The sequence below is a fragment of the Aulostomus chinensis genome, chromosome 10, assembly GCF_037954235.1.
Source record: "Aulostomus chinensis isolate RoL2024-O1b breed Wild chromosome 10, RoL_Achi_v1.0, whole genome shotgun sequence".
NCBI classification, from domain to species: Eukaryota; Metazoa; Chordata; class Actinopteri; order Syngnathiformes; family Aulostomidae; genus Aulostomus; species Aulostomus chinensis.
The window spans coordinates 11,749,500-11,762,786 of NC_141329.1; the positions used below are offsets into that span (position 1 = coordinate 11,749,500).

The window sequence follows — 13,287 nt, forward strand, 5'->3', positions numbered from 1 at the left end:
AAGCCCTCTGTGTCAGGCAAACTGAACAGCTGTTACATTTTTAATCAGGTTCAACTATTTTGATAAAGTTAATGTGATTATTTTAACAGATAATGCAGTTGTGATATGAACATTAAATTTTATTTTCTTATTGTCATTGAAAGCCCATGATAATAATTCTATCACTGATCTATGTTGGGATGTAACAACCCGAACAAGATATTTTAAGTATAAAATGTGAATTTCTGGAGCACCACATTTAATTTAAAATGTATTATGACACAGGAGGGTGTGTGTGTCAGTACTCCATGTTCAAACACTGATGTCTCAAGATTAGCATTACTTTGATTTTTACATACCTATGGTACCAGTGATACTGTCTTAATGAATTTTACATTTCTTTCCCCCAAATAACAATTCAATTTTCAAATTTATTGAGTTATTCATCTGGCGGTGTAGTACCCCGTTTCTCACCCAACAGCCCCCCCGTCGACTCAACGGATAAGCGGTGTGAATGGACGAGTTATTCAATATTGGAGAATCGATGTTTTTTTCAGTCCTCTTCCTGTTTTCACAGAGAAATTTGACTTTTATTTTGAAGTCACATTGCTTCCGTCCAAGGGGCGGGAACAACAACACTAGCTACTACAGTAAGTGTACGCAGACTTCCAGCCTGCTGCTGGTTTATGGTCTTACCCTCACTTTAAAAGACGACAAACTACGAAAACAAACATCTCAGGTAGTGTAAAATAACATGCTGACATGAAACATTAACAGTTTTTTTTTTTATTCGAGTCTGAAATGTGTCATTTACGTTGACTTAGCTTGCTAGCGCTTCCTCACGTTATCAGATGTCAAACTACAACTGCACGAGCACAACAACGGCATGAAGATGGTTCGACGTAATGCCCCCAGTGTTTGATAACCAACAACCCTGCATTAAAAATGCTAGCAGCAGTTTGTAGTGTACCATAATATCTCTAAAAGCGAACGAAGTTGCTAGCAGTGTTAGCTACCATTTGCTGTTACTGACTGGGGCTTACAGTTCCATTAGTTTGTATGTTTTTGATGCAGCTCCCGCTGTTATTGTGCTGCCAGAAAGTAAAGTTCTGGCAGTTTACTCTCCCTGTCTTCCAGCTCCGGAGATGATGGAGGAGAATGAGGAGCAGCAAGATCTCAATTTGAAGATGGGCGACAGCGAGGATGAGAGCTTCAGGTCGGACCCTGCCCTAAAAAAGTCACACACACTCGCTTCCCTGGGGGAAAGTGATGAATGATAATGAACTGTGTGACTCAGTTTGGTCTGCCGTGTGCTGTCAGAAGGTCAATTAAAAAGATGGCGCAAGCCATGTTTGTAGTCGTAATTATTAGGGTGGGAATCTTCAGTTTCATCTCAAATAAGTGAATTGCTATATTGATGTTTTTTGCTGATGTCACCGAGTCTGACACAGTACGATTTTGATTCGCCTGGTACAGATACTGATGCCATCAGACCCATGAGGTCAGGCACAACTGAACTGTGATTGTTTATTTATAGCTCTCCCGTGGTTAGTGGTTGTATTTCACACTCTGTGTACAATTACTGCCCAGTTGTATATTAGGGCAAAACCGCTTCTGTGTCTTGGAGATGAATTCAACTGTAAAGGACTGAACACACACACACAACCCCTCTTAAGAGACTGACTCAATGTTCCTGCATCTCAACCATTTCAGAAATCATGTTGTGAGAAATCCGACCTCATATTTTCAGTTTAGCCCAGATTCAGACACAAAATTACTAATCACAATTATACTGGAAAAAAGTCACGCTGTCATATGACTTGACGGCCAATATTCGCTAGTTATAGTTCGTAGCCCTCGTAGCCCCAATTTCCTTAACTACTTCTTCTTTTCTATTTAGATTTTTATATTTGCCATTTAAGTTTAAGGTTGTGGGATATTTCTGTTGTTTTGTTTAATTATAGGTTGATAATTCCTTGGATTTTTTTCTCTCATTTTGGGTTGAATGCGCTATTAGACTAAACATGGCGCAATATTTCCTAATCTACAAATCTGTCTTGCAGCTAGATTAGGTTGCCCAACAGCAGTGTACTCCTGTCCTGCCCGAGGAAAGCGCCGCTTTGTGCTCAACAGCTTACGAAATGTTCACTCTTGCCAGTTTCTTTCCCAATATTTAAATGGGTTTAATGGTGAAATATTTAATGAGATTATATGTCATTTTGAGCACACAAAGAATAGTTGTAGACAAATGAACCAGTTCCCTAATCGTTAGGTCCAAATCCTTGATCTCAGCCACCTGGTCCTAGTTGGAAGTACTTTGCCATTTTCTTCCTCAACGCTCACAGGAAGACAGCTTACCGTGGGACCGGCCACCATGGATGAAATCCGTCGGATGCTGAACTCTGTCAGTCGTTTCCGCTCTGACAGCCTCTCAAGCGATGTTACGCAGTCAACAGACAGCAAACTGCTTTTATGCCAAAGATTTAATCAGCTGATAACTTGTGTAGAGGACTTGGATCCCAAAAATGAGCTGCACGACAAGGTGGTGAAAACTTTGGATAATGCTCTTCTCATCTGTGTCAAGAGAGGCAAGAAGCTGAGGAAAGACCGTTTCAGGTGGAGATGGACATTGTCTCTTTGGTTGTCTTCTCTGTGTGCTGGAGGTATAAGATGGGCTGTAACATCTAAGGACGGGACTGATCACAGGCTGTCTTCATACGTTAGGGTTGATCTGCTGGCCTCTCTTGTTAATTCAAGCCTTCTTTATAACTTAAGATTTCTTATGAATAATGTTAGCTGAGCACATTCACAAGTTTAAGTGAGAGTATGACTGATCTCATTCGGTGTTAAATGTGGCCACCTGACCTTCATATGGTCCCAGCACAGTGCTTGTTCTGTAGAAATCCCATCTCTGAGTGTACGACGCACTGAATGAAGTTCTTTGACTGTCAGGGTGCCACACAGAAAAATTTACACACAATCTCGTGAACCTTTGCTTCAGGCTACACATGGTGACTTGGAACGTGGCCACAGCAGATCCTCCAGATGATGTTAGCTCACTTCTCCATTTAAATTCCCCGAAGAGTCCAGACCTCTACATTATTGGGTAGGTGCTGCAGAAAGAATGAACTTATCTGCTAAATAGTGGAGAATTGCTTTGATATAGCCTTAAGGTCCAGAGAACAAGATTTACAATCTCAAATTAAAGGAATGAATTATACTGTGTGTATCAACTGCAATCTGTCTATAAATCAATCAGTGCTAAATCTGGTACAATGCATTAAATGGCAACATTTATTTTTTATTGTACATGGTCCCTAATGTGTCCCTAAGCCTAAAGCCTTTTAGAGACAGTGATGTCATTTATCCAATAGATAAATTCATCCATGAGATTGCTTGAGTTTGTAAAAAAAAAAAAAAAAAAAAAAAAAATATATATATATATATATATATATATATATATATATATATATATATATTTTTTTTTTTTTAACACTCGTAATTTTTACCCAGATTATTAAGTAACATGTGCAGGTAACAAATTTTTGTCTGTCCAGTAGCTCAAAGACTTCATGTTGTGTCTAAATGGCACTAAATGATATTGAAGAGTCTGAAATCAAATGTTTGATATTTTTGCTTGAAAACACAGAAATTATGAATGAAATCAACTGTAACTTTGGACCCCCTCTAAAATGAGATGGTGTGTCTCACGGGGCTATCCCATTAAATCGTATTGAAATTGAAATGTAATTGGCAGTTTTCTTTTGATTAACTGATGCAGCTCGATGGTGCGGGTAAAGGAGTTTATGGGAGTAAAAACTCTGTGTTTGTGTCTCAGTTTACAGGAGGTGTACTCAGGACCCCTGAGATTCATGTCAGATGTAATGTTTGAAGACCCATGGACCCATCTCTTCATGTCCACCTTAGCAACCCAGAAATACGTTAAGGTACAAATCCTCTTTCTACTAAGTGTTTGCGTGAGTCGGCAAATCCAACCACTACTTACCTACATGGTAAATCATAAATATTTCTATATCATGCAACAGCAGGCCATTCAGTTAATTACCAAACATGTTTTGAGGATACATGTAAATATGATAGAAATCAATCAGACTTTTATTTGGATGTGACTCTTAAAACAGGTGAGTGAAGTTCAAAATCAGACAGCAAGCTGTGCCAGTTACAGGGATGAAAACCCAATATGTGCAGGTATTTGCATTTTGTCACTTGTACAGGTGAATGTGCTCTTTCCCAGGAACTCTTTGATGGTTCCACATTGAGTATTCTCCTTGGTGGAGACTTAGGACTAGCAGTGTGTGTTTGTGTCTCAGGTGTCATCCATCAGAATGCAGGGTCTTCTGCTGCTCTTTTTCTCCAAAGTGGAACACCTTCCATTCATCAGAGACATTCAGGCCACATATACGCGTACCGGCATCTACGGTTACTGGGTAAGAACTGCTGTCAACACACACACACACACTCACACGCAATATGGCTTGCAACAAAGTCTGTCGACACACATTTCTTCCTGCGTAATTTGTTTTCCTGTGAAACAAAAGATAAATGTTTTGGGGGTTAAAACATTTGTCCCGTGTGTGTGTGTGTGTGTGTGTGTGTGTGTGTGTGTGTGTGTTTGTGTGTGTGTGTGTGTGTGTGTGTGTGTGTGTGTCAGGGTAACAAAGGAGGCGTGTCCATTCGTCTGTCCCTATATGGCCACATGATGTGTTTCCTCAACTGCCACTTGGCTGCTCATATGAAATACGCCACTGAGCGAGTGGATGAGTTTGAGTACATCATGGATACACAGACCTTCAACTGTGACAAGGCTCCTGCAATTCTTGACCACAGGTGAGCAGATCCCCTCAATGCACACTGCCGGAAGTCTGTACGTTTATACATTTGATTTCTTTTGATTCTCACTCTCTTTTGATGATCTTCCTCTCTCCTCTGGCTATGTCTGGATCCAGGCTGGTCTTCTGGTTTGGAGATCTCAACTTCCGGATCCAAGACCATGGCATGCACTTTGTGCGCTCCTGCATCAACAATCAAAGCTACAACCTGCTGTGGAGCAAAGACCAGGTTTGGAGCCGTTTAAATGCCAGTGCAGGGTTGCAGCACACCATTTAGCTTGCCAATGCTGATGAATGCATGATATTGTGCAGAGTTGCAAGTGTGTGCTTGTATAAGCTAGTGTGTGTGTGTGTGTGTGTGTGTGTGTGTGTGTGTGTGTGTTGGCCTTCTCAGCTGATCATGATGAAAAAGAAAGAGCGGATGCTCCAGGAGTTTGAGGAGGGGCCTCTGGACTTTCAGCCCACATACAAGTTTGACTTAAATTCTGATACTTACGACAGCAGGTATTGTAACTCTTTCAAAAACAAAATATTTTCATGATCAAGTCTAATGAGTCATTATCATACTTCAATAATATCTCATTGTTTATGTTACATGCCTTGGATAAATCTTATTCGTTCGTCGTTATATCTCAACGACTGTTTTTGACTTCGCAGGCACTACAGGACATGGTTTGGGTTTAAGTAAGAGTTCAAACTGTCTCCACACCAGCCATGCTTGGCACTTTTTAAAGTCACCTAACTGCTCTTAGGTGTGGAAATAAATACCACTTTTAGCAATATGCTAAAAGTAGTATCCTCTTTGTTTTTGCAGTCTATTAACTTAAAATCTTAACCATGTGATTTATGTAGGGAATAATGCTTGAAGTTTCCCATTATCAGTAATTAATAGACAACAGGGGGCCTGAACCAGGTGTGTCTGCTGAGTCCATTAATTCCTGATTATGACCACTTTGAAGGGCATTATCCTGCTTATACCATGGTCTCTTGGCAAAGACAGAAAAAATAAGATAATTGATTTAAATTTTTTTTGCATTTTGCAGTTCAAATTTAAGGTTTTTCACAAGTCATAACATTGTCTGCATGATTTCATGTGAAAGCTATACCCAGAAAATTCATTCCCATCCCATTAAGTTCTCACGAATGAAAAATGTGTTAATTATTCCGGTAAATAGGACGGATCGTAGATATATCTTAGGAACAGGTGATACATCAAATCCACTCAGCTGCAAGTGGGGAAGCTAATGTTATGCTAGCAAGATTTAAATTTAATTACACTGTGTATGATTGACAAACAGCAAATGTGAGTTGGCAGCGTATCTGTTTTTTTAGTGGTTGGCTGATTATATATATCCTTGTGTTTCATGTGTCATGCCTAACAATTTCGTTAAAAGTTAAGGTTTGACAGCTTTGCTGTTCCTATGTTACAAAAACGGTGTTACAAAATGCCAGCATTTTAATATAGAGGGTGAAAAATAGCTGAACTACTGAGTGTCCTTATACAATAAAATAATGGACTAATAGAAGCCAATCAGATTTGAGAATTCACCCTGACCATGGTATAAAGAAGCTTAAACCTCATCCTTAACCCATTTACAAATTATATCAGTGGAATTATGTCTTTCCATGACAAACGTCACACATTGTCACTGCAAAGAAAAGTGTCTCCACTTAACAGGCTTGTGGCTTAAGTCACAAGGAAGTTGTTTTTTTAAGCTAATATTGTTGATTTTAAAGGTACTCTGTGGAAGTTTTGAGAATGTGGCCATAATGGAGCCACTTTTTCCACCCTTTCCTCCAATGATGTGCCAGAGTTTCATAGAGACACAGTTGGTGTCAATAATACACTAAGAAATGTAGTGATACCCCAGCATAAAGTGGAGAAGACCAAGACTCCAGGACCAAAACTGGGCCGTGAGGCACTTTTGGCACAGTGTCCACCTTTGCTATCTAAGAAGAAGAAACATGCTGGCCCAAAAAAGCGGTTTAGTACATGTGTTCATTGGAGTAGGAGCTTTGCCTCTTTCTTAAATCTGAATTTATTCCATTTGGTATACATAGAATACATTTCAGAAAGGAAAGGGGCTCTTTGGCACAAAAAAATTAAATCTCCTAACGAATGGAAATGTAGTGTCCTTTTTGTTCTAACCACTCATGAAACGTAAACGATGTTAGAATCAAGATATTTACTACATATATGAATAATTTACAAAGACAGGCAAAATATACACATGATAAAAAACTCCACAGGGTACTATTTGTCCATATTAACCTCCATTTAATGTAGAGAATTCAACACCATCTCTCTTCTAAAACATGTTGTAGAATCGTGTGGCTAAATCTCCAGATCCTGGTAGCAGCTAACATGCATGGCCTTATGTAGAAGTGTGGCAGTACAGACGCTATGACCGATGTGTGTATCAGATTTTGATTGGCTATAACCAACAAATAGTGACATCGGTGAAACTTGTGAATTTAATTTTCTAGAGTATTATTAAAAATGTGGAGAAGTCATGGAATTTGAAAATAGCAATTTCTAATGCTGGAAATGTTTTGAAAAAATCAAGGAAATTGCTTTACAACATAGTAACAACATAGTAGAATATATATGGTTCAGTTAAGAAAGCAAATCTTGATTCAGTTTAATGGATGTTTATGTTGCATTAATCCACAAAGCTTTTCATTCATTTTACTTGCATGGTCAATTTTAACAGGTATGTTTTGTGTTAAAACAGACATTTCAGAAAATGTACAGCCTTTAAAGTATTCCTCACTGGTATGGAAAAATCTTGGAAATGTTGAAGTAAAAAATGTGCATGAACTCTTGTTACCACAGTGGTTAAGTTACTTAATCCTCATCTTCCATCCTCGTTTTGTACATTAACATTAATGAAGGAATTGATGATGGTTGCAGAGGACATCAAAGATGCAGACAAATTAAAGATGAGAGGCTAAAATGAAGAAAGCATACTATCCATACTTTTGACCCACACCTGATGCCTGGATTATCCCAAAATGCAACTTGATTCACTTGAGTATTCAAATATGAAATAGCGTGCATGATGTGCTCAAACAAAAAAATACTAAGATGTAAGTTGAGCTCATATTAAAGACCAAAACCTTTGTTTTTCTTCCATATATCTAAATGTGTAGCCTTGCATGTCATGTAGGGTTGAAGTATTGTAGTCAATGTTATGTAGTTACTTCCTCGTTCACCAGCTTGCCATTGCTGCGTCCGAATTGCCAAGTAGCAACCTACGTCCTTCTGCTACGACCTACCGCTACAGCCTAATCCTACAACCTAAACACAGCGGCACTGTTTGGACACCCTAGAAAGTTGGTGGTGAAGCCACCACCAACCTCTGCTGGCAGATCACAGATACCGCAAATAGGTAGACAGCACCAACCAAAGCCCCCACCTGCTGGCCTGGCTGTTGTACTGCACTCCACTCTGAGTGCACCTTTCACTCATTCTCTATTCTCTAAAGCACATTAACGCACCTGTAAGTCATTAACAATGACTATAAATGTTCGTGTTGCATAACAATGGGAGCCAGTTGGCGGCGCAAACTTGGCTTGCGCGTCCACAAGTTTTTAGGGGACGAAGAAGAAGTCTGCGGTGCATTGTGGGCCATAGGTAGCTCTGTAGGATGCACCTGAACTGACCTACAATGTAGGTGTGTTTAGGCTGGAATTTAGGTTGCGAAGAAGGTCGCTACTCGTGCCAGTTGTGGTTTCGGACAGCCTACAACCTATTCTGCGACCTACGATCTGACCTACTTGGCAATTCGGATGCAGCTCATGTTCCTCTTACAGTCTTGATTCATGGTATAAAGAGTTGACATTATCTTGGATTAAAGCCCTATCTTCTCTGCTCTCTGTCTTGGGGTTACGTATTACCATGTGTCCAGCGGTAAGAAGCGAAAACCTGCCTGGACTGACAGGATTCTGTGGCGATTCAGACCCCAAACCCCACAGCCTGAGAATCAAGAAGAAAATCAGTTGGAACAGGATGCAAGGAAGGTCAAGCAGCTGGAAGAGGATGAGGAGTACCCTCTGAAGATCCGGCAGGACTTGTACACCAGCAAAATGGAGTACAGCATCAGTGACCACAAGCCTGTCGTTGGCATCTTCACACTGGACGTGAGTCGCGACCCCAGTGTGCTAGATTCATATATGCTGCTGCTCCTCATACACACAAACCTCTGCTTAGTGATCCAGTTCTTTTTGCAAAGTTGGTCCGTGCAGTTACAATACATTCTAATGTTGATTGGGCTGGTGTTGCTCTCTGTGAAGGAAGAGGGTGGAGTATGTTTATGTCTATTTGTAAACAGATCATATTTGAAAGTGGTGGTCTCCCTCCTTGTCTTCCAGATGAGGAAAATGTACAAGACCCCTCTGGTGCACCTCCAGCCAGAGGGTGATTGGAGTGCAGACATTGATGCCATGGTTCTTTACACCCCCCTCCAGCCCTTCCCTTCCAGCGCATGGGACTGGATTGGTCTATATAAGGTGGGCTGAAAACCAACACAATCACCGCTGGTAGTTAAAATGTGATGTTTCTGTTAGAGCTGCAAGATTAATTGTAAAAAAGAAAAAAAAATCCTACAGTCCATGCAGTCGGGCTGCACGGTGGTGCAGTGGTCAGCACTGTGGCCTCACAGCAAGAAGGTTCTGGGTTAAAGTCCCGGCTCGGGCGCAGGATCTTTCTGTGTGAGTCTCCATGTTCTCCCTGTGCCTGTGTGGGTTCTCTCTGGTACTCCAGCTTCCTCCCACAGTCCAAAGACATCAAGAGGGGACGAGGCTGATTGATACTCTAAATTGACCGTAGGTGTGACTGTGAGTGTGAATGGTTGTCTGTCTCTATGTGTTGGCCCTGTGATGGACTGGCGACCTGTCCAGGGTGAACCCTGCCTCTCGTCCGTAGATGCTGGGATAGGCTCCAGCCCCCCTACGACCCTTACTAGTAAGGAATAAGCGGAAGATGACGATGGATGGATGGAGTCCATGCAGTCTTGATTAGCCCATCTAGGAAATGTCGTTTCTCAATTAGGATGATTCTCTCTCCTGTTCTATCAGAAATTGATGTTGTGCTTGTACCACAGAGAGGTACTTCTTTGGTTTTAAACCCAATGATGATGTAGATAGTGTTAGAGGATTGTGAACTCAGCTCTTAAGGATAGAAAATTGTGATTCATATTATAGCAAGAATTGTTTGCCCTAATTTCAGTCTGAAAGTCTTGAATTTGTTCATGTATTTCAGGTGGGATTCACCAGCGTGTCAGACTACATCACCTACACTTGGGTCAAAGATGATGAAGTGGCCTTCAGCGATGAAGTCATACAGGTAGCAGCCAATGAACGGAAGAGTTAATCTGAGTCATTTTCAGCAGGAAGGTGTCTAGGAAGCCTCAGGGAATTCTGTTTTTGCAGGTATATGTGAGTAAGGAGGAGATCCCGGTGCGAGGAGGAGATTGTGTGCTGGCCTACTTCAGTAGCACACTGCAGTGCATCATTGGAATCAGTGACTCTTTCAAGGTGAGTACTCTGATGTCATTTGTGGTTTACGAGAATCCATAGTTGGGCAGCAAAACAAAACATGGTGTTTGAATATTGCCTCTAAAATGCAAAGATTTAAGTCTGTTCCAATATGTGTAATTTTGTATTTTGTCAGTTAACTTTTGGGTGATGTCATGGAGTTTTGTTTTTTTTTTCATTTCATAGTCCACAAGAGGGGAAAAAAAATAGTATGAGACACATGTTTTTTTTAGGAATATTTAATAAAATAAAATCTGTTGTATGTACACAATAAACAAAACAAAAAAACCCACAAACAGTGTAGAACTGAATCTGCCAACCTCGCTTTTTCTTTTTGTGCCGTGTCATCCAGAGTGACAACATGAGAACAAGTATTTCCGAACAAAACAAAACTTTTTCCAAACGGGGCTTTGCAGATGGCCCAGGACACCAGATCACTCTCTTCACCTGTTGCTGTTGCCCCATATTCATCAGCAAAGAAGCAAAGGATGATGCGGGACTCCTATGATTCAGATATTAGTCACTGCCACAGTGATACTAGACGGACAAACTGACCTGCAAGTGTAGCATGATGGTGCTGCTTGCTTTTTTTTCGCTCAGATATTAATTTTCATATTTCAATTTCTGTTTCTTTTTACATTCCAAATGTATATTAAGATTTAGAATATTCACGAACTAACAGGCACTAATCTTCAATGAGCATTTAGGAGGACACATTCAAAGTTCCGTCCACTTATTTTTCCTTCACTTATATTTGAAACTTAGCTGTTCCATTTTCAAGTCATGTGAGAACGTTCTAGTCTGATCTACTGGTCTTTGTTTTAGGTCCAAGAGTCCAAGGTGGCCATTGAAGAGGGTCTGGTGACTGAAATGATCAACGAATTGGAACAAACCATAGCAGCCAAAGACCTTCTGAATTGATCTGTCAGGGGTTTTGCTGTGGTGTAGAAACGGATCTCCTCAGATCTGGTTTGCCTGAACCTGTTCAAATCTCTTTTTAGCCATTACAAAGCTCTTTGGAACTGGTCACTGAAGGAGCAGCTGAAACGCTGCCTATTCTTGCTGAGCTAAGAGCTCTCCCTTACTTAACGTATCTGTGGTCAGTGCAGTATTTTTTTTTTTTTTTAATTCAGAGGCAGTCTCTTTATTCACAATTTGCTTTTATCTGCTGATTTAGAATTTGAAAACGTGGATTAGAAGTGCCAGCTTTCTGTCCTGGCGTTATGAAATACATAATGATTGTTGGGCTACTGAGGACCGGGGAAGGATGGTAGGTCAGGTATGATGTAGGATCTGTGCAAGTTTGCTGCTTTGTGTGATAAACTGAAATATTTTTCATGCTGTTGTTAATTTTACACCGACTGTGTAGCTGAAAGAAAAGCTGGAATTTTGATTTAACTGCTGAAAGTTAGGAAAAGGGAATAGAAGGATTGATGTGTGGCTAGTTTTTGATCACATGGCTTCAAAAGAAAGTGTAAACCAAGCAAAACTAATGAGTGAGTAGTGGCGGCAACCCTGAACACCTTTACACCAGTGAGAGACGGTAACCAAGCATTCCTGTAAATATTTATTCCTTATTTATTAAACAGGGATTGCTAGCCTAGGACCCAGTCAGTGGTCAACCATTGCTGATATGCAGACTCCTGGCAAAGCATTTCCCAAGTGGTGATTTCAGGCTTTATAGTTTTAAAATAGAATTATAAATCTGGGTTTATGGAGGGATAATGAAGGCCTCAGATCTTTAGGGTGCAAAAAGGAAGCTTTCCAAGTCACATGATTTCATTGGACCTCTACACCTACAACAAATACTCGCAGATTTGTGCACAAGCAAAGTGAGCTGGAATTCTCCAGACACCAGATCACTGGTCAGTTACTTGATAATGAACGGAGATAAAACCTACAGTATTGATCGACCCAATGGGATTTTGACCCAATGGGATTTTCCTTCCTTTTTCATTCTTAAGAACATGGAGATTCTTTCCCCTGTATGACTTAATTTGTGTACTGTCCTGAAAACAAGGATTGCTGTATTATTTAAGCTGGATGTATGCATGGTTTTATACATGTTTTTTTTATGTTATTTTAAATTGGGGATCAAAGAATATATAACAGTGTGTTATGAATGGACTGATGGATAACAGAAGATTTTGCAGTTTTGATTTTGTCCTCTGTATTTCAGTTAACTTCAATTGTTCCTGGAGGACTTGAAAACATTGCTATAGTTTCTATGATACATAACTTTTGTGTGTGTGTTTGTGTGTGTGTGTAAGTCTGTGCGCGCGTGCGTGCGTTTGTATGTGTGCCTGTGTGTGTGTGTATTTACATGTGGCTTACTCATATGACTGTTTTATTTGCCCAATAGCACCTTCCAGTTAGAAAAAGGAAAAAAAATAATTATTGCTTTGTAATGACGGTATTGGTATCCCAGCCAAATTTAGAATAGAAAGATCTATTGTTCATACTTAAGTATTTAAGTATTTACTGTGTACTGAAAAAATAATGTATTTTTTAGGCTTTTTAAAATAATATGGGTTCAGCAAGTGCCTTAGAAATAACTGTTGCTCGGTTTTGTTATGATATGGATCAGTTTTATTCATCAGGTTCGATAGTACAGCAGGATTTTTAAAAACTTGTTGGTTTTAAATCTTTTAAGCGAGACTGATGTCAACATTTAACTCTTAGCTATCTATTCTGATGAATTTTACTTTTGTTTTTGCTTAATGAAATAAATTATATTAGCCAGTTCTTTCTTTTTTGGTTTCTGAAGTGACATATTTTCTGAAATAGCAAAGAAATGTACTGTAGCAGGATATGAACTAATGTATGGCTTTGCAAATGGTGACATTAAAATAGTCCCACTTTATTTTCTGTGTGGTTTATCGAGTCACCGCTGGCATTCGATTCATTATTGATCTATCGA

At 39.9% G+C, this 13,287-nt stretch overlaps 1 protein-coding gene across 4 annotated transcripts; it reads left to right on the forward strand.

The window, feature by feature from the left end:
- The first annotated feature begins 595 nt into the window (after positions 1-595).
- Positions 596-13,217, forward strand: LOC147254421 (inositol polyphosphate 5-phosphatase K-like). 4 transcript variants are annotated; one of them, XM_086216045.1, is made up of 14 exons: positions 596-718; positions 1,117-1,195; positions 2,981-3,085; positions 3,818-3,926; positions 4,311-4,427; positions 4,652-4,827; positions 4,947-5,058; positions 5,224-5,333; positions 5,487-5,513; positions 8,741-8,972; positions 9,204-9,341; positions 10,093-10,176; positions 10,263-10,367; positions 11,193-13,217. In XM_086216045.1, the coding sequence occupies exons 2-14, from the start codon at positions 1,125-1,127 to the stop codon at positions 11,286-11,288; spliced, it is 1,482 nt and encodes a 493-aa protein (XP_086072171.1). In that variant the 5' UTR covers positions 596-718; positions 1,117-1,124; the 3' UTR covers positions 11,289-13,217. The 4 variants fall into 4 exon arrangements, with proteins under 4 accessions (XP_086072171.1, XP_086072172.1, XP_086072169.1 ...); XM_086216046.1 differs by having other exon boundaries at positions 606-718; positions 1,096-1,195; XM_086216043.1 differs by lacking the exons at positions 596-718; positions 1,117-1,195 and adding an exon at positions 2,132-2,595.
- The last annotated feature ends 70 nt before the right edge of the window (positions 13,218-13,287 follow it).

Coding starts and splice junctions, on each gene's coding strand:
- LOC147254421 (XM_086216043.1), top strand. CDS start 2,354: ATGGATGAAATCCGTCGGATGCTGAACTCTGTCAGTCGTTTCCGCTCT. Junction 3,927..4,310: donor CAACCCAGAAATACGTTAAG/GTACAAATCCTC, acceptor TTTGTGTCTCAG/GTGTCATCCATCAGAATGCA. Junction 10,177..10,262: donor TCAGCGATGAAGTCATACAG/GTAGCAGCCAAT, acceptor CTGTTTTTGCAG/GTATATGTGAGTAAGGAGGA.